Here is a 23,873-nt window from a genome sequence, read left to right as displayed (position 1 = left end):
ATACTTGGCATCTCATCTTGGGTGCAAGTTCATCAATGTTTGGGGTCAGGCTCTGAGCGGAGGAAATCCTCAGGATTGAGTGAAGGTGTGCGTGCAATATACCGGCGGGCCAGATCTAATGGTGATTAGAAATGATCCTGCGGGCCGAAATTAAATCCACCAAGGGCCTGATTTGGCCCCCGGGCCTTGAGTTTGACACATGTGATCTAAGTGTTAACAGATCTTCCTGACATTGCAAAACAAACAAAAATATAATAAAAAATATCCACCTCATGACACAATAGATACAAATAGTATACATAATATCACATGAGATAAATCAAAGAAAGAAGTCATTATTGGTTGCCCAACACTCATGATTTGTCGATAAATCGACTAATTTATTTAATTTGAGAAACTCCACAAAGAGTCATGCAAAATCCACACTTTTAAAGAGGCCCTATTATGCTTTTTGGGGTTTCGCTTTCCTGTAGTGTGTTATAATATAGGTTTTTGTGCATGTGCAAAGGCTAAAATCCCAAAGGGAGTTTCTCTAAAACATAAAGACCTTTTTGAACATTAAGGCATGTAAACATGTCACAACAGAGGCACACAAAATAGATACTTAGTTTTATGTTGCTAGGTAATGTATTGGTCGATTTAGGTAGAGAACTGAGTAGCAATCTGGTTAAAATGTTTCATGTATAAGTACTGTAAGTAATGGTTAACCTCACCGCAGCTCTTCTATTTTGCTTGTGTTTTGTTCAAATTGAAAACTGCAAATTCATCGTTTAGATTGAAAAGTTCTGTCATTTGAATGAACACAGTTTTTCAAGATTGACATCCAAATTAAGAGAAGTCCTGATCTTGAGAAGAATCCACGTATTCATATTTCAACTCGACACTGATCAGGAACATTTCCCAGTGAAGCAGCAGCCTGGTTAATAATTGCTAAAACTGGAAACAGCCGATAAGCCGGGCGAGGGTGATGGATGAAGACAACCCTTCATCTTGTTGTTCATGTGAGGGGCTGAACTTCTGGACTTTACTATCAACATACAATAAGAGTGGTAAAAGTACTTACATAATGTTCCTTTTTGCACATTTGGTGTTGAAGTGTTTTACAGTGTTTATGTTAATGCAGGTACAGTGAATGCTTGTATAGAAAATCCGGTGATTTATGCCTTCAATGGTTCACTTTGTGATATTTGCAGTCACTTACCCTATGGAAAGTATTCACCATCTATGAAATGATAATGTTTCAGTATTTCACAACGCTAAAACAAAGATTTTGTGCTTTTTTCAAAAATATTCATAGATTACATTTTATATAGATTTATTAGCAATATATTATGAATGCAGCTTTACTTCAGTAAGTTGTGTAAGGTTGCTTTTAAACTTGAAAAAAGTGCAAGAAATGAGCTGTTGAGGCCACAGATTGATAGATTTTGAAAGTTTTGTAAAGGTCTCGGTATGGATTTCACATTAGGTCGGAAGTTATCAGAGTAAATGTATTTTGTCAAAACTACTGGATTCATGTGGAAACAACTGCTTGCAAGAAAATCAGTATATCACCTCCACGTTGATAACAGTTTGGGGAAATGATACTGGGACCAATCAGCTGACTTCACTACACAAACCCACATGCACACATCTGGAAATGTAAACGTTTTATTATGTAAAATTCCTTGTATAGATTTGATAATTTAGGTTGAAATGTAATTCAATCAGTGTCATTGTGATGAGTCAATTAAAACCATTTTGAAACTGACTTGGCAATATTTAATTCCCGACATAATAATAACAGAAACCAACCAACTTACATTTAGAAATATGATAAATAAAATACACATAATGACAGATAGATTAAGTGTTAGCTTTGCTCTCTGCTGCTCATTATTCACACACCAATCTTCCCTATTCTTAGTGTAAATTCCGATTTTGGTCTCTGGAAGCCCCCCTACCACCTTTTAATTCTAAAACATAACGGAGGGAGATCGCCGTTAGTAAATATATACTTAAGTAATAATACTTCTCTCATTACCCCCCTTACTCTAAAATGGTCCCTCATATAAAATACTATAAAAACACAATTTTGGTCCAATGTTGATGTGCAATGTTGTAGTGCTGTAATCTCCAAATCCCATATTGATTTCCAAAGTCAGGCGGTACAACCAGCAGCCAGGTTATCAGTTGTTGGAGGTAGGTCATCACCTTTCAAACTTCATAAAAACCTGTTAATCCCACATCAGAAACGTCACTGATCAGTGTCGCTACGTTTCTTCCGTCCTCTCCATTCATCGTGGAGGCTCTCTGTCTCCATCAGCAGCGCCGCCTCCACACTGTCTGTGTGCCTGAAGTCCTGCAGGTCAGCTGCCAGGAGGACCTCCAGGACAGAGGGCTAAAGAGCAGAGGAAGACAGAGACATAGATATATAAAAAATATTGTTTTGAAAACGTACTTCTGGCGTATAACAATAAGGCATTTAGTTCCAAAACCCTAATATACATTCTTGTTGAAAGAAGACCTTAAAGGGGCCCTATTATGCTCTTTGGGGGGTTCCCTTTCCAGTAGTGTGTTATATAGGTTTGTGTGCATGTAAATGGTCTCTCACACACACCTCCCCCCTCCCTTCTTCTTTCATTTGAATTCTTAAGGAAAATGTTTTTCTTGCTTTCCTCCAAGGTGAACGGAAAATAAAAATAAAATAGAAAAATCTTGAGGAATTGAAGTCAATGGGGATCGCGTTTGACAACTGCAGAGCTACTACAACTGCAGAGCTACTACTACTGCAGAGCTACTACAACAGTAAACATTACTATAAAAACACATTTTAGCATCAACAATATCGGCTGTTGTTCAACACAACCCCATTTATCTTAAAAAATCTAAACTTTTCCCAGTTTTCCCATTCTTAGTTTACCATATAGGCATGTAAGAGAAACAACATATTACCAGAATTCATATTTACACAATGTATTTCATACAAATCTGTAATTTTGGTGGTAAAGTGCTCCTATAACAGACACTTATCTGTGGAGCAGTGAGAGCTGAAGGTCGTACCTGCAATCTGGAAAAGACCAGCTGAACTTCTCGTAGTCTGAACTGCCGCAGCAGGTCCCTGAGCTCGCTGACCACTGTGTAGTCTATAACGCTGACATGATGGCAATCCAGGACCACTGACCGCGGGGGAGACGCTGGGGGGTGAGACGATAGGGGGGAAATAACAGGAGAGTAAAGGAAAGGAAAAACTTAAATAAAAGAGATGGCCAATCAAAGAACTTCACAAATGTTTTTGATCTAATCAAAGACAGACGAAACAACCCTTACCCTGCAGAGCCTGAGTGTGTATGAGGTGGCTGAGATACTCTGTGGCAGGAAAGCTGAGCCCACTGCCCAACTCCATCACCAGCATGCCGGGATCAGACACCTGCACAATACGGGAGACAAAAGTGATCGGTTACTTTTGAGATACCAGGATTTTGTTGTGTTATTTGGTGAGAAAAAATGCAATCTTGCTCAAGGCACCTACATCTGATCTTTGATCTTGAGCATAGACAATAAAGATTCACTGTTTAATGGCATTTGCAAATATCTCCATGTCACCATCAACTAAAGATGGGGGATATCAAGAAAACATTATCAAAATATAATGTATGTTCTGATACAATATATATCATAATATGAGTTTCATTCAGAAACTGTGGTGTGGTTTTAGCTATAATGAAAAAAAACAGAAAACAAGTTTTGGTGATAGCAACTCCTCTTACTCAAGCGGAGGACTATAGTACCTTTACAGGAAACCAGGCCACTGTTGCTTGAAGGGCTTTAAGTAGCACAATCATTCACACACACTCAATTGACACAACATTGTACCTTTATCTGTGGTCTGGCCGTGTGGTACAGCAGCAGGACTCCTGATACAGCTACACCTCCCACGATGCCGTACTGCACCTCCCAGAAACACATCAGGAACGTCACAACGAAAGGCACCAGGTCCAGCTCTGAGGGAAACACACGAGCATGAGAACACAACTCAAAGACAAACATGTCTGAGACATACTTAAGTAATAAAACAGAGAAGACACCTACTGCGTATCCTCCACATCTTAGCCACGACTTGATAATCCACCATGGGAGCGACCGCACAGATGATAACAGCAGCGAGAGCAGCTTTGGGGATGTAGTAGAAGGCGGGCATGAGGAACGCCAGGGAGAGCAACACTATCACACCTGAAGTCACACACAGAAGGAGAAGGAGACATCTTTATTTCCATACTGATCGAACTTCACAGACTGAGCAGAAATGAAATCTTAACAAATACGCCAAAATACAAAAAAGAGAGACATAATGGAAAGTCACATGAATACATGAAACATAGCTAAAATATACAAATGTGATGTCTCAACAGCATACTCTGTAATATCATTTCTTTATTAAAGTGGACCCATCATGCTATATTTAAATGATATATTGTAGGGCCATACCTATATATAAAGAAATAAAACCACGTTTTACATTTTACTCACACATAATCTGTTTCATATTTAATACTCCATAATTCCATATATTTTGAATATATATATATATATATATATATATATATATATATAATATCTGTATGTATATTTTCTATTTTGTATTTTGACATGTATATTTTATATTTTATATTTTATTTCTATTCTTGTATATTTTGTTTTATTGTAAAATGCCTTTTATGCTGCTGTAACAAAAACAATTTCCCAATTTGGGATCAATAAAGTACGATCTATCTATCTATCTATCAGGTATATTTATACGTTTCTGTTTTCAAAATACCAAACAGATCATGCATTTTAGCCATGCCTCATTTCGCTCTATGTGCTGTTTGCTGTCTACGGGGCTGATCTCTGTGAGCTGCAGCTGACCACGCCCCCCTGCAGGAGAGGGGAGACGTGCTCTGATCAGCTGCTGGGCTGTCAGAAGAGGGGGAGAAAAAGAGATCTCCGTCCTCCGTGTTTTATTATATAGAGTCGTTATTCATTTGTTTTAAAGCTCAATAAATAACAAAGAAGACCTTTGACCGGCACTTTTCTAATTTTGTCCGGAAGATTGAAACTTTAACGGACATCTTGACCGGCGAAAGAAACTGAAACTCTGCCGCACGGTCCCCTCGTTCCTTGGAAGAGGCGGAGAGGTGGGTGTTTGTCATCTGCTGGTGGACTAACCGGAGAGAATTACAGTGCTTGCCTCGACGGGGAGGGATTGCATTGAATTAAAGCAGCGGGAGCAAACGCTTGCCTCGGGGAGGGAGAAAGAAAGCCACAGTGGAGAATAAACAGAAGGGTAACCATGGTAACTATGGGCGGGAAGTCTTCTTCGCTGCTTTTGTGGCAGACTACAGCGCCACTTACAGGCCTGGCATATGTACTACAGCGTCTCCAGCGCTTTCGAATGGCAATGGCCGTGGCTGTCTCCTCCTGATTGGTGGAGTTGGCCCAATAGCCGTAGCGCCACCGTCCTGACGTCAGGACAGTGTTCAAATCTGGATCAGTTTTTATCAGATCCGTTGCAGCCCCTTTTTTAGAGATTTGGGTATGGAGGAAAATAGAGAGGGTTGTGTTTTCTGACACTTGGTGAGTTCCCTGGAACACCGGGGACACATATTCATGTATAAAAGACGTACAAAAGTGCATTTTGCATGATAGGTCCCCTTTAACTTTTAAATTAATTGTTTATTAACAAACGTTGATCACAAAGTCAGGGTGATGTGTCTTTCGTGATTTAACTTTATATGGCCCGTTATTATTAAGTTTGTTGAGGTGGAGTATGTTGGATGCTAAATTATTATTATTTACCTATGTTTGTGACATATCTCTTAAATAGAAAAGTAATAGATACATCCACATGCTGGGTGGCCTCTGCAATGAATGTTGTCTACCAACAAGCCTGAACTTTAAAAAGTGCTTAAAGAAAGCAGTTGTCACTTAAATATGTCAGAGAATAAATACAAATTCACTGAATGGGTATTCAATAAGTTATTCTACTCTAAAATGCATTTATTTGAACCATTTGAACCCTTTGTTGTATATCTGTTTATTATTTCTTACCTATTTTAGACAAATATTTGTTTTAAAGGTTTATCTGTTAATGTTTGTTGCTTTATTAGCTTGTAAATGTTTCTTAATAATACACAAACTCCCTCACATTCTAGACGTGTTGGTAAGATATCTTTTTTATTAAGCTTTTTAGTGTCTGGGGCTATGTAAAGCTTCAAATAGCTTATTGGGTTTACCCATTTCACATATCTTCATTCTGTCTTATGATTGTGTTTGTATTTTTAATTGTGGATTAAAGAAAATGTTGAATAGCATTGACCTCCATGTCGACCCTTAGACATCACTATAGAGAAAAGAGAGAGGGTAAGGGAATAAAAGGAAACAAGGGAAGTGTGGATAATAGATGATAACACAGACCACCACTAGAGGGCGGAAGAGATACAGAGAAGATTAAAGGTATCAGACTCACTGGTGACGATCCCTCCAGCTGGAGTGCAAACACCAGTCTGAGAGTTCACTGCTGTTCTGGATGTGAGTAGAAAACATAAAGCTGTTAATATTAGACACCTGAGCTCTCGTACACACAACCCAGACACACACACTGACAAACTAGACACACACACCTCCCGAAGCTTCCCGTGACGGGGTACGCGGACACAAAGGAGCCCATGATGTTGGTCACACCAATAGCCAGCAGCTCCTGGTTGGCATCAATTCTGTAGTCGTTCTGACTGGCTGAGGAGAAACAGGAAGTTCAAATCTGTCAACGATCTGAAGAAGAGACACTCATTCTTTGAGAAGTGTCAAGCTGCAGAGCTTCAGGTAAAAATCACCATGATCCTGATGACAATGCTACACTTGATGATGATGATGTTTACCAAGTTGGTTGGTAATTAGAACATAGCACAGCTAGGTTCAATAGGATGTTATTAGTTCTGCAAATATCTTGGTTTTGGTTATTACAATTATTTCCCATAACACATTTCATGGCAATCCATCCAAAACTTTTAAATCAAACCACAAATATTAACTTAATTGAGGTGCCGGAAGAAATCAAAAAGTCATTAGGATCATCCTCTGAGGATTATACATTTCTTAACAATCTAATTGGAATCCATCCGATTGTTGATATATTTTTATCTGGATCAAAATGATGGACTGACCAACTGACGGCAACATTGCCATCGTTACGCAGCTAGCATGGCTTACAAAACGTACCAAATGCTTTAGCAATAGCAATGCTCTCCAATAGACCCATGAAGGGGATCACTGCCAGTCCTCCACCGAAGTCCTGCACACAACACACACAGAGGACTGGCTAGTCAGCTGATCTTCTTGTGAAGTTCAATCGTTTAGTAAAATCATTCCCTGCCCTCACCCTGAATCGGGCCTCCTCTCTCTGCTCCTTACCTCTACAATCTCTCCAAAGGTGACGACGGTGCCGTTGGCTGTGGTGTCTGAGGTGGGCGGGGGCTTGAACGGTGGGAGACCCTTAGAAGTTTCCCCTGTGACCGTAAACACGGGATGGCCGAAAGCGTTCCAGGAATAGGCTACGCAGGATGCTGCTACCACCACCAAAACGTTACGCACTGACCAGGACAGAGAAGACACGAATAAATAGAGTACAACTTTATAGTAATACATAAAGCAGGCACAATATAGAATGATAAAGATAAGATATGTGCACCCTGCAAAGCTGTTCATTTATAGCAATTATAACACATTGAGATTACACCAGCAGCAATTACTTTATTTATTAAAGTGATGTCAGAAAAGGCTGTTTTTAGCCTCTCAAATATGAAGATTTTATTTTTAAATCAAAATAAAGTGAATTCATTTGGGTTTTGGCTGACAAAGCATGCCATTTAAAGACATTACCTTAAATGTGTTGCTATCTTGAAAAGGATGGACACACTCACACACAGACACACAAAGTCACAACCACACAGTACTGACTGGTTGCAGCAGTCCACACTAGTCTCCGGGCGATCATTGTGGAGCAGCTGGGAACGTCGTCAGAGCCCAGACCCTTCTTCATGAACACCAACATGACCAGCACAGAGAGGCTCAGCAGACCTAGCACCACGTCACCTATCCTGGCTTCTGGGATCTTGTAGAAGGTGTAGTAGACCTCCAAGACAAAGTCGTGGGGAATGCCCTCGAGTCCTAGAATATTCTGGAAAACAGAAACAATGGGACTGCTATCAACCGAAAGCATTAACAATGAGAAAAGCCGTTTTCTCTCCTTGGTTTTTAGAATTAGATTTATAATAAAATGAGTTTACACTGAGGGTAAATCGTATCTCTTTAAAGAATGCACGGTTGTTGGATGTTCCTAGAGTCTCTGAAAGTACAATGGGAGCCAGAGCCTTTTCTTATCAAGCTCCACTTTTGTGGAATCAGCTTCCAGTTTGTGTTCGGGCGGCAGACAGCCTATCCGTTTTTAAGAGTACGCTTAAGACCTTCCTTTTTGATAAAGCTTATAGTTGATAAAATAATCTAATAAGAGTGCATTGACGTAGACACGTTGTGCCTCGTCACCTATACATTTGAGTTCTTACTCTTTTTCCTTACTGATGGTATGTAATTTGGTTGTGTGTGTAGACGGTGGAAGCAGGGAGAGGCATATAGGTGCCTTGATCCCTGCCGAGTCGACGCACAACTGTTGATTGGTGTCAGTGCCAGAAACACTTTTTAGGAGCAATGCGCTCATGGTATAGATGTGGCGCATACATCTTAATTCCCACTCTTTTCCCTCACCCTATCCTAAGGGAGTGCATGTACGTAGACACGTTGTGCCTCTCCACCTCTGTTCCTTACTTCTTACTTGCTACCCCTTTCCCTCAACCTCCATGTACGTAGACACGTTAGTTTAGCTGCTAGGCTTAGACTGTCGGGGGACACCTTACTTCTTCCTTCTGTCTGTCTGTCTGTACCTGTGTACTCTCATGTTCCGAATAACCCAGCTTCCCCAAATGTCTTTTTGGTGTCTATATCTACGCCGGGATCCTGAGTCGTGGCTGATCCTGTTGCTGCGGTCCTGTGTCCTGGATCCGGCATCCTGAGTTCTGGATTTGAGTCCTGGATCCTGAGTCGTGGCTGAACCTGTCACTGTGGTCCTGCCTGACTCTCATCATACTACTTCCCTGAGGCTCCCACAGGATTATGGACATCCTCGTGGATTCATCTTCTTATTATAGACACATGCATTTCCAAACATTTGGACTACCTATACTGTAAAATGTATTATCTCTTCAATTTACACACGGCATCTATTGCACGTCTGTCCGTCCTGTGAGAGGGATCCCTCCTCTGTTGCTCTCCCTGAGGTTTCTCCCATGTTCCCCTTTAAACTGTGGGGTTTCTCTGGAAGTTTTTCCTTGTACGATGTGAGGGTCCAAGGACAGAGGGTGTCGTATTGTCATACTGATATTCTGAACAAACTGTGAAGTCCACTGAGACAAATGTAACATTTGTGATATTGGGCTATATAAATAAACATTGATTGGTTGAAAGGGGCCCCATTATGGCATAATAACTGAACGCTGCTTCTCGTTTAGTTCTGACTCTGGGGACAGAAAGCAGACCAGTCCGAGAAGACCTGAGAGTTCTGGATGGTTCATAATTTAGCAGTAGGTCAGAAATGTATTTTGGGCCTAAACCATTCAAAGCTTTATAAACCAGCAGCAATATTTTGAAATCAATTATTTGACACACAGGAAGCCAGTGTAAAGACTTCAGAACAGGAGTGATGTGATCCACTTTCTTAGTGTTAGTAAGGACTCGAGCAGCGGCGTTCTGAATCAGCTGCAGCTTTCTAATAGATCTTTTAGTGAGACCTTTTAAAATTAGTATTTTAAAGACTTTTAAAAGACTAATGTTTCTCCTCTTTTAAAGGAGAAACTCCCTCTGGGAACTTTGAGATTTTAGCCTTTGCAGACCATTTACATGCGCTCAAACCTATATAACACACTATGGGAAAGGGAAAACCCCACAAAGCAAAATAGGGCCTCTTTAAAAATGTAAAAGCAGTAGTTATATGTATCCTTAGCGAGACAGCGTTAAAAGGATATTGAGACAGGCCTGTTAACAAGTAGAGTAGCTGGTAAATGGTTGATTTGGTGATGGATGTGTAGTTCTTCCTGTTAGTTTGTGGGTCTGGATGTATTCAACTCTCACCTTGACTTGGCCAAAGCCAATGGTTACCGCAGCAGCACAAGTGAAGCCTTTTATTACAGGGTAGGAGATGAAGTCCAGCAGGAAACCTTAATAAGACAAGCATAGAAAGGATTAGAGAGCCATGACACTGACTTAGAACCAGAAATATATAAAATAAAGTATGATTTATCTACAGATTTCCGAGAAAATGTGTGTGGTTAGGCAGAGGAAGTCATAGATGTGGTGGTAGGAAGTGGCTTCGCTGCACTCACAAACATATCGCCTGTTTCCTCACAGTCTCTGCAGTCTCTTTCTCTCTTCTTATATTGTATTGATCTAATATCAGATGTTGATACAGAGCTCGCCCTACATTTTACAGACTGAAAGATGTAATGCTAAATTAGCACTGCTATCAGGTGAAAACAATGTGTCTCATTGTGGATAAAAACTCCCATTTTATTTTGGTAAAAGAAGTCTCTCGAGTGTTAACTTGATAAATAAACTTTTCCAAAAACTGGTGTCATAAGGTTTTCTCATGACCATCACTAATCACCTAATCTCAGTAAAGCCATTCCAGCCTGGATGAGTCCACAGAGGAGGCTGAGCAACACGGCGCGGTGAGGCTGCCCCCCCACCACAGAGAAACACAGGAGGGACATGATGGCTGTGGGACCCAGTGTCACGTCCTTAGAGGTCCCCAGGAGGGTGTACACGAACCCCCCCATGAAGGCAGAGTAGAGTCCGTACTGTGGGGAGAAATGCTTTTAGATTTGGTTTCTACTCTTGTTGCTTCACCAGAGTTTGACACTGTAACCCTTCTTTTCCACATTCGGCTGCTGAGGGGTAAAGTCTCTCTATGCTCACCCCGAATCTGAGTTTAAGATGTGAACGTACAGGCAGGATTTTCTGACCACAAATACTTTAGCAGCCAATCATGGTTAATTATGCGATTTATGGGATGTGGAAACTTAAAAAGCAGCCCGAGAAGCAGACAGCTCTGTCTCTAGATGCTTTTTATGAGAATGTTCTATGTTATTGTTTTTTAAATTTGTGTTGGGTAAGTGTACAGCTGCCTATCTTGGCCAGGACTCTGTTGCAAAAGACATTTTTAATCTCAGTGAGACTTTCCTGGTTTAATAATGGTTTAAAAATCCCATTGACCAAAAATGGAAACATTTAAACTTTTGAAGTGAACAGTATTTGCATAGATTCAGTAATGTTCCAATAATAGAGAATACATATTTGTAGTTGTCTTTAAACACGTCTTGAATGTACCTATAATCTAGTTATTTCTCAATAAATTCATAAATTATTTCATCGATAAAATGTCAGAAAAAAACATGTTATTTCCAAGATCCCATGTTGACATCTTCAAATGTCTTTTTATGTGTTTAACTAACACAATACATGTTTGCTTTCCAAAGGTCACAATGGATTGACTCCCATATAAATGCTGGTTAGTATTCTCTCATTCAACTTATTGTTTAGGCTTGATGATAACTAAATAAATAAATGATTTTAAACATTGATATTGATAAATAAAATACACCATGATTTCCACTCTTTGCAGTCCAGAAGAGGGATTGCTCAAATCACCAAGAAAACAAGCAACCCATTTATGGAGGTTTATATGGATCCAATTAAAGAAAACCAGAACAAGACCATTTGAACCACTTTATGATTAAAAACAGCCCGGCTTAAGATCTGGAGAGAGTTGAATCTAAAGGATGGATCTTCACAAACAGCACAGCTAGGATTCACCTGCACAGGAAGGCCGGCTACTTCAGCGTAGGCCAGCGCCTGAGGGACGGTGGTCAGCCCCACAGTGAGGCCGGCCAGCAGGTCCATCTGCAGCCACTTCAGCCGGTACCGGGGCGCCCAGGAGAGGAGGGGCAGCCAGGCCTTCAGAGAGCTGTAGGAGCAGCACAGGGCGGACCCTCGGCCCAGCAGAGGACGCTCCATCACTCAGGAGTCAGAAGAGAGGAGGGGGAACCTGGAGAGGAGGAGGACAACACAAAGGGTGAACAGACAGCAGCAAGTGGACAGAGGGAAACGTTTGCAAATTCAAAAGCGTGCAGAACAAAATAACGTACACAAGGTGAAGTTTCCGTCTCTGTTTTAAATGCAGTGGTGTGAACTAACTAAGTACATTTACTCAAGTACTGTACTAAAGTAACATTTTGAGTTCCTTGTACTACTTGAGTATTTACACGTTTAGCTACTTTGTACTGCTACTCCACTACAATTCAGAGATAAATGGTGTATTTTACTCACTTAATAAATAATGTGAAACACAAACAACTATAAAAAAAAAAGACTTCAGATAAACCTGGAGTAAATTCACAAGCTACCCTGCAGTATACAAAGTCATTCAAACTAGCTGCACCTTTACCAGCTTTGATAACACTTTAATGACAATAATTATAATCAAAACATATAATATATTCTATTCTGAAATGGACAAATCTGCAGAATGACTACTTTTCCTTTTGGTACTTTAACTATATGTTGATGCTTACTTGTGTACTTTTACTTGAGCAACATTTTGAATGCAGGAATTTGACTTGTAACCGAGTATTCCTACACTCTGTAACTTCTACTTTTACTTAAGTACAAGACCTGAGTACTTCTCCCACCTCTGGTTAAATGTCACTCATGTGCTTTTAACAAGATTCTTCGGATTTGATTCGCCTTTCTTTCACCACATAAACAGAATTCATGGAAACACAACAAAGATGTTGCTCTGTGTGCATGTATGTGTCAGTTTGTCTTCATGTTCTTCTGGATAAACACACAGAGCATCAAAGAAAGTGGATGCCATATTTTCAGAGGCATGCTGGCATCTGTGTGCAATGGGAGAAAAAAAACGAACAAAGTCTTCAGTCGACTAACTTGAAAAGTTACCTGAGGACATATTTATTTCTCTGAAGCTTTGACTGAACAAGCTTTGAGGTTTCATAATCATATGATAGTCATATGACAGGTTGGCTCTCGACACTGTTTCTTTTTGTGTTATGACAGCAAACCTTTCCATAAGCTATATTCCTACAAATATTCCTAACCCTACTGTAAGCTTCATCTGACAGTGTGGTGTTTTATTTTTTACCATTGTGTCCTATATCGCACCTGTTACCAATTATACTATAATAGATCAACAATAAGCGGTTGCATTGAAAAAGTAGAAAAACATGACTGATTTAAATAAAAAATCTGTGTTAGTGGAAGAAAGGGAAAGTTATAAATAAAGATAAAATAGAAGGGAAGAAAATAGAGAAAAACAAACAGAGAAGAAAATAGAATAGATGAAAAAAACGAAGATAGAAAACACTACACATTACAGTACAGAGTAATAAAGCAGGAAAAAAACACATAATAGATCAGTGTATAATAATAGAATAGAATAGAGCAGCAACAAATAAAATACAATAGAAAAAACAAGACAACAGGAAATAGAAACTCTTACTTAAAGTGGTGTCCTCTTCTTTATTTGTCCATGGTTAGCTGTGATTTTCAGGACTTTCGCTGACAACGCGTTTTTGTTCCTTTTTGCTGAAACCACTTCCTAAAATGTATATCATTTTGCAGACGAAGCGCGAGACAGTCCGGTTCCTGTTTTCTGTTTGCACGTGATCTCTGTCATGTGATCGTTAGTAGGCGGGGCTTACGTTGTTTAAGGAAGACGAGAAAACAAATCCGTGATGTAGCCAATAGTTCTGCTAGAAGTCATTTTATCTACTTGTTTTAAATGATTGTGACGACTTCATTTATTGAATATAATTATTTAGACGCACTTTACATGTTTCCTAGCCAAACCAGCAGACAGTTTGAGATGTAGAAAGCGAGTTTTAATGGGAAACAGTAAGGAAAGCGAAACATCATCATGCTTCTTCAGTATCTTCTCCTCTTGGCATCATGTAGCATCGGGGAGTCAAAGAGGAGAAATGTGCTTCTAATAATTGGTGAGTTTTTACATTTACATCGAGTGATGAGTCGTGGCAGGTTTACATACTTAAATGCCTTTGAGCTGCAATAATAAAATGTGCAGTTACAGTATACTCAGTCCCCAGTTTATTAAGTAAGACCAATCAGAATTCCTTTATTAGTCCCACAGCAGGGAAATGGACAGTGTTACAGCAAAAAGTGTCATAGCAGGTACAAAAAGGCATACAATAATAAAGAATAAGCTAACTTATTAAATATAGAGAATAAATGCACACATTAGTAATAATAGAATAAAAACAAAGACATAAGTTCACATCCATGGCTAAAAATGAGGAACAGCCACTTTAGAACTTAGTGACATAAGTACACATTAGGTGTTGAGACACTATACAAAATGTTGGGACATTTATCACAAGGTTTTTCAGATAAAGGTGATTATTGCACAGTATTGCAAAAATAGTGTCCATATTGCACAAGATTCCACAGTCTGTATTATGTGGGGGTCTACACATCAGTCCTACAATCATTCAAATTGCATTACCCAGGTTAGTTCTGCTATCTAGTCTTGAGGATATAGATGGGGTGGACACATTAACAGACCTCTTTGAATAATGAAATGCACTATGTGTTCAAAAGTATGTTGACACTCCTGTCTTTCTTTAAACTAAACATGCCATAGAGCTCAAAGCCAGGATCAGGACTAGTCCTTAAAACAAAAACACTCTATGGACTACTGTGATAATTGCCTGATCAAAGTAAAGTCATTTTTACTCAGAAAATGTCAGAAAAGGCTGTTTTCAGCCTATCAAATACACAGATTTCTTGCCTTTCTCTGTTTTATAACAAAGTCAAGTGATTATCTCTGGGTTTTGGACTGCCAAACAAGACATTTGAGGAACTCACCTTGGAGTTTGAGAAATTGGGATTAACACTTTTAACTATTGTATGGCCATGGGAGCTTAAGAGCTAAGGAATTAGCTTTTCCCCCCTCTTCCAGCTGATGATGCCGGTTTTGAGACGGAGGTGTATAACAACTCTGCGGTCCACACCCCCCACCTGCGCTCTCTGGCCCAGCGCAGCCTGGTGTTCAGCAACGCCTTCACCTCCGTCAGCAGCTGCTCCCCCAGCCGCTCCACCATCCTCACCGGCCTGCCACAGGTAACAACAACACACACACACACACACACACACACACACACACACACACACACACACACACACACACACACACACACACACACACACACACACACACACACACACACACACACACACACACACACACACACACACACACACACACACACACACACACACACACACACACACACACACACACACACACACACACACACACTTATGTCTGTTTGGTGTGTTTTCAGCACCAGAACGGCATGTACGGGCTTCACCAGGGTGTTCACCACTTCAACTCATTTGATGGGGTACAAAGTCTGCCGCTGCTCCTCGGCCAGGCCAACGTACACACAGGTGAGAAACACAAATCCTACTCTTACTAACTTTTGGCTCTTATCACTATTTATTCTACACTTCCTTTTTTACCGTCTCACTCCAACAGGGATAATTGGAAAGAAGCATGTCGGCCCTGGATCCGTATACCCCTTTGATTTTGCCTACACCGAGGAGAACAACTCTGTCCTCCAGGTGGGGAGGAACATCACCCGCATCAAGCTCCTGGTGCGAAAGTTTTTCCAGACCCATAAAGAGGAAGCCTTTGAAAGACGCCAAATGAGAGAGGATGATTCTGACAGTTTAAAAGATGAAGAGAGGCCGTTTTTCCTGTATGTTGCCTTTCATGACACCCACCGATGTGGACACTCTCAGCCGCAGTACGGAGCTTTCTGTGAGAAGTTTGGGAATGGGGAAATGGGGATGGGAAGAATTCCTGACTGGACACCGGAATATTACACGCCAGAGCAAGTCAAGGTCAGTGCCGTACAGATTATTAGCTAAAACACATTTATATTGATCAGTAAAACATCACCTTTTAAAATATGAAAGAATATCTGTTTTAAAACTGCACATTTTAAAGCATTTTATTTGTGTTCACTGAAGATGATAACATTTGTATTTCCATTTCACAGTCACACTTTTACTGCTGCTGTTATACTGATATTAAAGGAAGACACAACACAAGGATAGGGGGACACATTTGACTTAAATATATCACCATGGATCTTAAATATTATTTGTATTACAGGCTTCGTGGAATCTTATGCCTAAAATATGCAAATGAGGCATTAGGTTATGCTACGTTTTTGTAAATGTAGGATACATTGAAGATGCGAAGTAGGTCAAATAAACACCTAAATTATTTTTTTTATTTCTACTTTTCTGAAAAAGGCTGTTTTTCTTGCCTAATCAAACAAAGTCACGAACTCTCAGACTTTGACTTATTGATTATTGCAGTTAAAGCATATAGAGTCAAATGTCGAGTGGAATGCAGAGCTGCTTACATGTGTATCTGTTCTCACCTAGGTCCCTCCCTTTGTGCCGGACACACCTGTGGCGCGCTCCGACCTGGCAGCGCAGTACACCACGGTCAGCAGGCTGGACCAAGGTCTGTAACACCTGCAGCGCATTAAAAACACACGTTATTCTTGTGAAACACCAAAATATGGGGCGAAGCCTGGGAGTTAGTTCAGGCAGTCAACTCGAGCACCAATGATACATTTACACGTGACGAACCTCGTCCCTCTTACAACAAACCAAACACAATCTCCTAAACTTGCCGCTCTATTTAAGCTGCCAGGTCTGTCTGCCTCTGCCTTGCAAAAGCTGCTGCTGCGTTCATGTTGCTGATGTGTTCACGTGCTGCTGCTCGCCTGCCCCACCACCGCCCCAGCTTCCATCCCAGCATCCACCTGTAGGCTTGGGGGATAGTTATCTAATTATTAGTCAATGTTCTATGTAAATCTGTGGAGTGATGAGGCCCGAGCCTAGACGCCAAACTTAAACTATATGCTGCTTCTAATAAACATATTAAGAAACACGTGAGTTGTCTGACTGAAATAACGTTGCGCTTTTCCTCCGCAGGTATCGGTTTAGTTCTCCAGGAGCTCAGAGACGCCGGTTATGAGAACGACACTCTGGTCATCTACAGCTCAGATAACGGCATCCCCTTCCCCAACGGCAGGACCAACCTGTACCGCTCGGGCACCGCAGAGCCCATGCTGGTCTCCTCTCCGGAGCACAGGGGGCGCTGGGGGGGCACCAGCCAGGCCTACGTCAGTCTGCTGGGTGAGGGGTGGATGGCAGAGAGAAGTGGAGGAGGGTTTATAGATTATAAGTCTATTAGCCACTTGTTGTGTCACGGTATCCATAGCAGGTCTGGTTCTAGTTTCTGGATCTTTCTTTGGCTATCCTCCTTGCAAAAAATTAACAAATATCTTATTTGACATGACGCCTCATCACAGGGTGTGGCCTTATTGAAGAACGATTACTGAGGAGTTAAACCAAATAGAAAATGATTACAAGCTCAAAAAGTAAAGGGATTTTAGGAGAAAAATACCAAAAAAAAGCATTTTTCTTTCTTTAATCGTCTCAGATTTACGATTTACGAGAGAAACATGCTCAAAGACCCTTTATCGTGCATTCAGATTGATCTAGAGAGCCCTTGGTTTACTCAACTGGCCTTCTCAAATGAACAAGAAGTAAATGTGCTGATCCGATGTGCTGAATCAGCCACAAGAGGGAGACTCAACAACGAGGCATCAGCAGCAGATCCCAGATAAAAAAAGAAACGGAAAATGATTCCCTTAGAAGGCAATGATTTAATGAAAATAAAATAAATAAACATCACAATAGTAATGGTTGTAATATAAATGTCTGATAATACCACAACATATTAACTAAATATTAAAGTATGGCGTAATGAACATCAAGCAGTTGAGGCAGAAAGTGAAATAATGAGGGGAATATTGAGTTTGAGTGTCATATAGTGCCCAAGGCTATGAAAACAATACATCTCCAGCTGTTATAAAAACAACACTGTTGACCATGGGTTCGTAAAAGAGTTCTTCACCCACACAGTGCACCATTGTTTTTATCGAATACTCACCCCGCATCACCTTGAAGAGAGAGAATAACAAAGCTTTCTTTAAGAGTTCAAGGTTATTCGGAGGGAGTCATTCTTAATCAGTCCTTTTGTTGATTAATTATTCCTTTTTAAATAGTTTAGTTTTAATTAAGTGGGACAATGTTCTCAATCAAAGGCTTGATCCTTCACTTACTCAAGAAAACATTTAAAACCTGCTAATTTGTAGTTCATTTTCATTTTGACAGTGACATGTATGTGAATATAATGTAAATACTCACTGTTTCTCTTCTTCTTTTTAATTTGGCAGACATCACCCCCACCATTCTGGACTGGCTCTCGGTCCCCTACCCATCCTACAGACTCCCCGGGGACCCCTCCACCCCGGTGCACCTCACGGGTCGCTCCTTACTTCCTGCGCTGGTCACGGAGCCCAGCAGCTGGAACACGGTCTACGGCAGCCAGTCCCTGCACGAGGTGCGTAAGGATGTCAGACGGTATACAAATGGAAGAAGTCGAGGCCCTGACTTGTGTTGTTCTTTGTTTCAGGTTACCATGTACTACCCAATGCGCTCCGTCCACCAGGGGGCGTACCACCTTCTCCACAACATGCACTACCGCATGCCCTTCCCCATCGACCAGGACTTCTACGTGTCCCCCACCTTCCAGGACCTGCTGAACCGCACCCAGCTGAGCGAGCCCACCCATTGGTTCAAGAGCCTGCAGCAGTATTACTACAGAGAGCGCTGGGAGCTGTTCCACTCCAGGTGAGGTGGGGGGGGGGGGGGACATGGTCACTATGATTATCCACAGAATAAATACCACACATTAGGTAAATGAGCTCTCTAAAGAGCAATCACAATACTTGACCTATATGGTTCTGGTGTGAATGAGCTACACATGCCACCGTTCATAGTGAAGGCTATTTAGTTATAAGGGAAATGTAAGAAATAGTTAACATGAGGTAGAGAAAATATGCTAAAAGAAGAGGGAACAGTTACGCTTCTCTTGCACTATACACAAATTGTTTCCCTATCAATGTTTTATTTTAAAACAGAGTAATGAGACAGGTTGCTCCGTCGACCGTGACCTGCCAATCTTTGCCCCTCCCCCTTCATGGTAGTTCACCCTTTATACCAGGGGTGTCAAACTCAAATACACAGTGGGCCAAAATAAAAAAAATGGGTACTAGTCGAGGGCCGGACTGGTTCAATGTTTATTGCAAAACTTATTGAAATTAACTTATTGCACATATTAAACCTGGAACTAACAAAGCTTAAATTATTGCCTATAAAAACAACATTAAACATTAAATAATCAGTTGCATTCATTTCTTATGGCTCTATCTGCAGCTTCTCCGGAGTCATTTCTTATGATTACATTTCTCCACAGGCCAACAACAGCTTCAAAAAAACTATTTCCCTCAAAGAAAAAACCAAACATGCCCTGTTGTCGTGAGAGAAAAAGTGCAGAAGGAAACATCCATTGAAAGTCAGTGTGCTGCTCTGTGATGCTCAAGCCAGATACTTGGCATCTCATCTTGGGTGCAAGTTCATCAATGTTTGGGGTCAGGCTCTGAGCGGAGGAAGTCCTCAGGATTGAGTGAAGGTGTGCGTGCAATATACCGGCGGGCCAGATCTAATAGTAATTAAAAATTATCCTGCGGGCCGAAATTAAATCCACCAAGGGCCTGATTTGGCCCCCGGGTCTTGAGTTTGACACATGTGCCTTAAACGCACTTCTAGCAGTTTGAAGGGAGCCAACACAGCTGCATTCAGTCTGTAAAGGGATCTACAGATAATGATATAGAACTCAGCAACATGGTGAGATGCAATCAAATGTGGCTTCAGCTTGTAAAAAAAACCTTATAGAATATGTAGATGATTTAATTACCTATTGCTATTACTATTTGTATTTTGCAGTACAATCTACGTGGCTACATTTGTACGCAGCTATAAACAAAAATGCAGGTACATTTATTGCCTAAGTAATCATAACAAATAACAATGATCCATACATACATTAGAAAAATGTAAAAGGACTAAAGTACAGGCTATACAATTTAGATTAAAGTTAATAAAATGAGTACCTTTCAACTTGACAGCTGACACACAGAACATTTATTCACATTCAAAGATGTGATGATAATTTGTGTAAGACACAATTGAAAGATATCTTCTGGTTCCAGCATCCCAAATATGAGGATTTGCTTCTCTCTGTTTTTATCTCCCCCTGTCATCAAATATCTCTCGTCTTTATACAGTTGCTTGTTCCAACAAGTCAGTTGGAGAAATGTTCACTCTTTATGGATATTTTATAGACAAAATTACAAAATAATTACATCATATTGATTAAACATTTAAAATAATCCTTCCTTTGCTTGATGTGAACTAATGCAACAACAGAGCACAGACATGTTCTCTGTTGTGCTCAGATGAGTCAGATCTTTCTTTGACCTGGAAAACTAACAGAAAACATAATAGAGTATTAGGACTGATTGAATATACTGTGTTTAAAACATTTAATTTAATTAGGAAATCCATTCCTCTTGAATTTAACCTGATTTCAACCACCATCATTCATCAAAGTCACAGTCAGAAGACTTCTTTATAATTCATGTTTTAAGCGTTAACTTTGGACTGTTACAGAGGTCATGGCTTCTGTATGTTGATGGGCTTTCACGTAGTGGTTATGTTTTAGGCTTAAAGTGTTTTTTTTTTACAAAAGTTGCAGTTAACTATTGGCCCTTAAAAATAGATAAGATATCCTTTTGTATTTTCCACAATAATTGTATTTCTTGCAGACATTAAACCTTCATCCAAAACAACACATATGTATCTTACTGTCCATTAGTTTCTTAATTATTTTCTAGATTTCCAAGAAATAAACAGGAAATCTGATACTAATTATAATGAATACGAGGACCATGGTGTCTTGTATCTTATTCTTTCTGTTCATAAAGTTTGAATCTTCCTCCCCCACACAGCACAGACCCCCTGGAAACTACGAACCTGGCCTCAGAACCAGCTTACAGCGGCGTGCTGGAGAACCTGAAGCAGGGTCTGCAGAAGTGGCAGTGGCAGACTGGCGACCCCTGGGTCTGCGGGCCAGACTACGTCCTGGAGGACAAGCTAGAGCCGCACTGCAGACCTCTTTACAACGGACTCTGATGGACTCTAATGGTGCTTTAACTCATGTGGATTGACATGATGTCCGCCTACATGAACACATTTGTCTTAATAAATCTCTAGTATTATTTTTCTATGCTGCTTTTAATGGTTAATAAAATAAAATAAACATGAATTGCCTTATTGCTTGACATTATTTGTATATAGGATCTTAATGTAAGCAGATAAATTCATCATACAGGTCCTTCTTATTACATTACATTACATATCATATCATTTCTTATCTGTCTCTATACATTTAAAGTAATTTTCCCATCATCCAGACCCCCTCATAACCTGGTTTCATATAAAGCAACAATGTTACCTGTTTTGGTTATTATTAAATTGCACAAAAGTAGATGCATCTTAGTTTAAGTCTCCTTCACTGTTGTGCTACTGATCTGCTGATAGAGGCAGTGGAAATCATGATGCATGACCAGTGAGGTTGGCAAATCAATGGGGAAAAGGTTTTGCATTGATTCCTCCGAGCTTCACTTTGAAGTAAGACTGATTCTGCTTGGTTGTGTACCTTTTATCACATGCAGCGGTCAAGCAAGCACTGATGCAGTTAAACCACCTGCAAGCACTTTGTGTGGGATTTTACAGGCAAATTGAATCGAAAAAATGTTATCAACTGATCTTTCACAGCTGAAATCAAACTAAAGTCATGGTTTGCTTTGATCCATTTCACATTCAGCATATTTGAAAGCTAACAAGTAGTTTGTCAATTTAGTCAGACATAAAAAGTTCCCCTTCCTTAACTTAAATTAGGAAATATTTCAGTTTTGACCACTTACGTCATTATGAAATACGTATACGAGACGTCAGAGAAGGGCTGACTTCCCGTATACATCTTCAGCCCCCTCCACTCCCTATAGGACGGACACACACACACACACACACACACACACGATCAATCCGGATTTGTCTTTTTTTCCTTCTCACGCACAATGACAGATCCAAAAACGCCCACCTCAAATTTGATTTGACGAACGTCTTGGGTCACGATAACGTCGCCTTGTCCGCCTATATAAACAGCAGAAAGTTTCCAAATAAGCAGCAAAACATAAAGTCGGCCTCTGACAAACAACAGACGAGAAACGCGCCGTTTTCCCTTTGCGTAAAACAGTTCCAGACATGGAGAGGTCAGTCAGGTTTGCCGTGGTTTGCGTCGGAGTGTCTCTGCTCATCTCCTGCCATCCAGCCGAAGCCTGGTACAAGCAGTCCACCGGGCCCAGCTACTACTCGGTGGGGCGCGCCTCCGGTCTGCTGTCCGGTATCAGGAGGTCGCCTTACGTCCGCAGGTCCGAGTCCGAGGAGACGCTGGTGGACAGCGGGGAGACGGCGGGAAACAACGTGACCCCAGAGACCAACAGGCAGATCTCCATCCTCAAAAGCATGGTGAGTTCAGACTGCTCACTTTATTCCGTGAGAAAGGGACGTGCGTAACTATTGCTTTCCATCAGCACCACATATTTAAAGTTTGCTTGGAAGTTTAGGAATATTTTCAACAGAGCAACACTTATTTGAAGATTTCACAACAGCTTGTATTACCCTTGCTTTTATAAAGACGACGAAACAAACTAAAAAACAAATCTTAAATGATGAAGTTGGTGCGTAAAAGCGCAGCACTTCGAAGCGCACTAAAAGATGACATTTACAAATTAACCAAGGAACATTTTTACGGATCTCAAATCATTAGCCGACCTCAGGAAAACACTCGAATAAAGGCACAAAATATATAACAAGAATTAAAATAAAGGATTTGTCTAATAAGAGATGTGTTTATTATGACAAACCATAGAGAACGGAATATTCCCCCGAAAAAGTAATTAAAATACAAGCCTTAGTTTCAGAAGTACAAACATAAATGTGACATCTTATTTAGCCAGTTGTTAACTTTAAATCCTCTCGTTATTATTTCCCCTACCCGCAGGCCATCTGCGTCAAAGACATCTCTCCAAACCTGAAGAGCTGCGAGCTGCTGCGGGACGGGACGGGCACCTTCCAGTGTAAGGCGGACGTCTTCCTCACCCTGGACTCCCTGGACTGCCTGTCCGCGTGAGTCCCGCGCGGACCGGACCACGCACCGATCCCCGGGAGCGCCTCTCTTGTAACGAAAGATGAAGGAAAGCAAAGAGGGGCTGGAGGAGTGTGTGAGGGGGGGGGGGGGGATAGCGCAGAGGAAAACCTGATCACTGTCAACGATGGACCGCTGCGGACTCTGAATGTTCTCTTGTTTGAAAATACCTTTTGCTTTGTGTAGAAAAAGAGATGTTAGTTGATCTTCTTTCCAGGTGACTTCCCATCTTTACTGTTTAAACCCCTGACATGTACCCTCTCTTGCCAAAATGTATTAAATGTCCAGAACGTTAACTGCAGAGCAGATTTCCTGGAAAGTAATTTTATTTATTTTATCTATTAAAATGAACAAACACTGGTAACCTGTTGTATTGCTTAAAATTGTCTTTAGAAATCCAACTATTGGGGGGGGGGAAAATAACATTTATTTGATCAATTTATGTGGTCTACTC

General features: G+C 40.7%; 3 protein-coding genes across 3 annotated transcripts; 2 read left to right on the top strand and 1 right to left on the bottom strand.

The window, feature by feature from the left end:
• Positions 1–1,637: 1,637 nt before the first annotated feature.
• On the bottom strand, positions 1,638–13,788 carry slc26a11 (solute carrier family 26 member 11). Its single transcript, XM_034120592.1, has 14 exons — positions 13,640–13,788; positions 11,938–12,169; positions 10,730–10,922; positions 10,198–10,283; positions 7,975–8,194; positions 7,429–7,607; positions 7,237–7,309; positions 6,642–6,753; positions 6,488–6,543; positions 4,072–4,212; positions 3,856–3,983; positions 3,310–3,409; positions 3,043–3,176; positions 1,638–2,380 (listed from the first exon to the last, which is right to left on the bottom strand). Exons 2-14 carry the CDS (start codon positions 12,136–12,138, stop codon positions 2,237–2,239), a joined length of 1,767 nt encoding a protein of 588 aa, XP_033976483.1. The 5' UTR covers positions 12,139–12,169; positions 13,640–13,788; the 3' UTR covers positions 1,638–2,236.
• A 68-nt stretch (positions 13,789–13,856) lies between these two features.
• sgsh (N-sulfoglucosamine sulfohydrolase (sulfamidase)) lies at positions 13,857–21,483 on the top strand. Its single transcript, XM_034120593.1, has 9 exons — positions 13,857–14,135; positions 15,116–15,276; positions 15,501–15,606; positions 15,695–16,062; positions 16,615–16,696; positions 17,173–17,376; positions 18,483–18,649; positions 18,722–18,939; positions 21,159–21,483. The coding sequence occupies exons 1-9, from the start codon at positions 14,057–14,059 to the stop codon at positions 21,340–21,342; spliced, it is 1,569 nt and encodes a 522-aa protein (XP_033976484.1). The 5' UTR covers positions 13,857–14,056; the 3' UTR covers positions 21,343–21,483.
• Positions 21,484–22,407: 924 nt separating this feature from the next.
• Positions 22,408–23,798, top strand: npb (neuropeptide B). The gene is made up of 2 exons (XM_034120487.1): positions 22,408–22,740; positions 23,276–23,798. Exons 1-2 carry the CDS (start codon positions 22,477–22,479, stop codon positions 23,402–23,404), a joined length of 393 nt encoding a protein of 130 aa, XP_033976378.1. The 5' UTR covers positions 22,408–22,476; the 3' UTR covers positions 23,405–23,798.
• Positions 23,799–23,873: the final 75 nt, after the last annotated feature.

This window comes from Trematomus bernacchii, unplaced genomic scaffold (genome assembly GCF_902827165.1).
Source record: "Trematomus bernacchii unplaced genomic scaffold, fTreBer1.1, whole genome shotgun sequence".
Taxonomy (NCBI): domain Eukaryota; kingdom Metazoa; phylum Chordata; class Actinopteri; order Perciformes; family Nototheniidae; genus Trematomus; species Trematomus bernacchii.
The sequence above is the reverse complement of the archived record's forward strand: the minus strand, read 5'-3'. Positions and strand labels throughout refer to the sequence as shown.

Excerpts from the sequence above, each read along its gene's own strand:
- sgsh (XM_034120593.1), top strand. The coding sequence starts at position 14,057 with ATGCTTCTTCAGTATCTTCTCCTCTTGGCATCATGTAGCATCGGGGAG. Across the intron at positions 15,277-15,500 it reads TCCTCACCGGCCTGCCACAG|CACCAGAACGGCATGTACGG; the intron begins GTAACAACAACA and ends GTGTGTTTTCAG. Across the intron at positions 18,650-18,721 it reads GCAGCCAGTCCCTGCACGAG|GTTACCATGTACTACCCAAT; the intron begins GTGCGTAAGGAT and ends TCTTTGTTTCAG.
- slc26a11 (XM_034120592.1), bottom strand. The coding sequence starts at position 12,138 with ATGGAGCGTCCTCTGCTGGGCCGAGGGTCCGCCCTGTGCTGCTCCTAC. Across the intron at positions 8,195-10,197 it reads TTGGCTTTGGCCAAGTCAAG|AATATTCTAGGACTCGAGGG; the intron begins GTGAGAGTTGAA and ends TCTGTTTTCCAG. Across the intron at positions 4,213-6,487 it reads AGCTGGAGGGATCGTCACCA|GTGTGATAGTGTTGCTCTCC; the intron begins GTGAGTCTGATA and ends GTGTGACTTCAG.
- npb (XM_034120487.1), top strand. The coding sequence starts at position 22,477 with ATGGAGAGGTCAGTCAGGTTTGCCGTGGTTTGCGTCGGAGTGTCTCTG. Across the intron at positions 22,741-23,275 it reads TCTCCATCCTCAAAAGCATG|GCCATCTGCGTCAAAGACAT; the intron begins GTGAGTTCAGAC and ends CCCTACCCGCAG.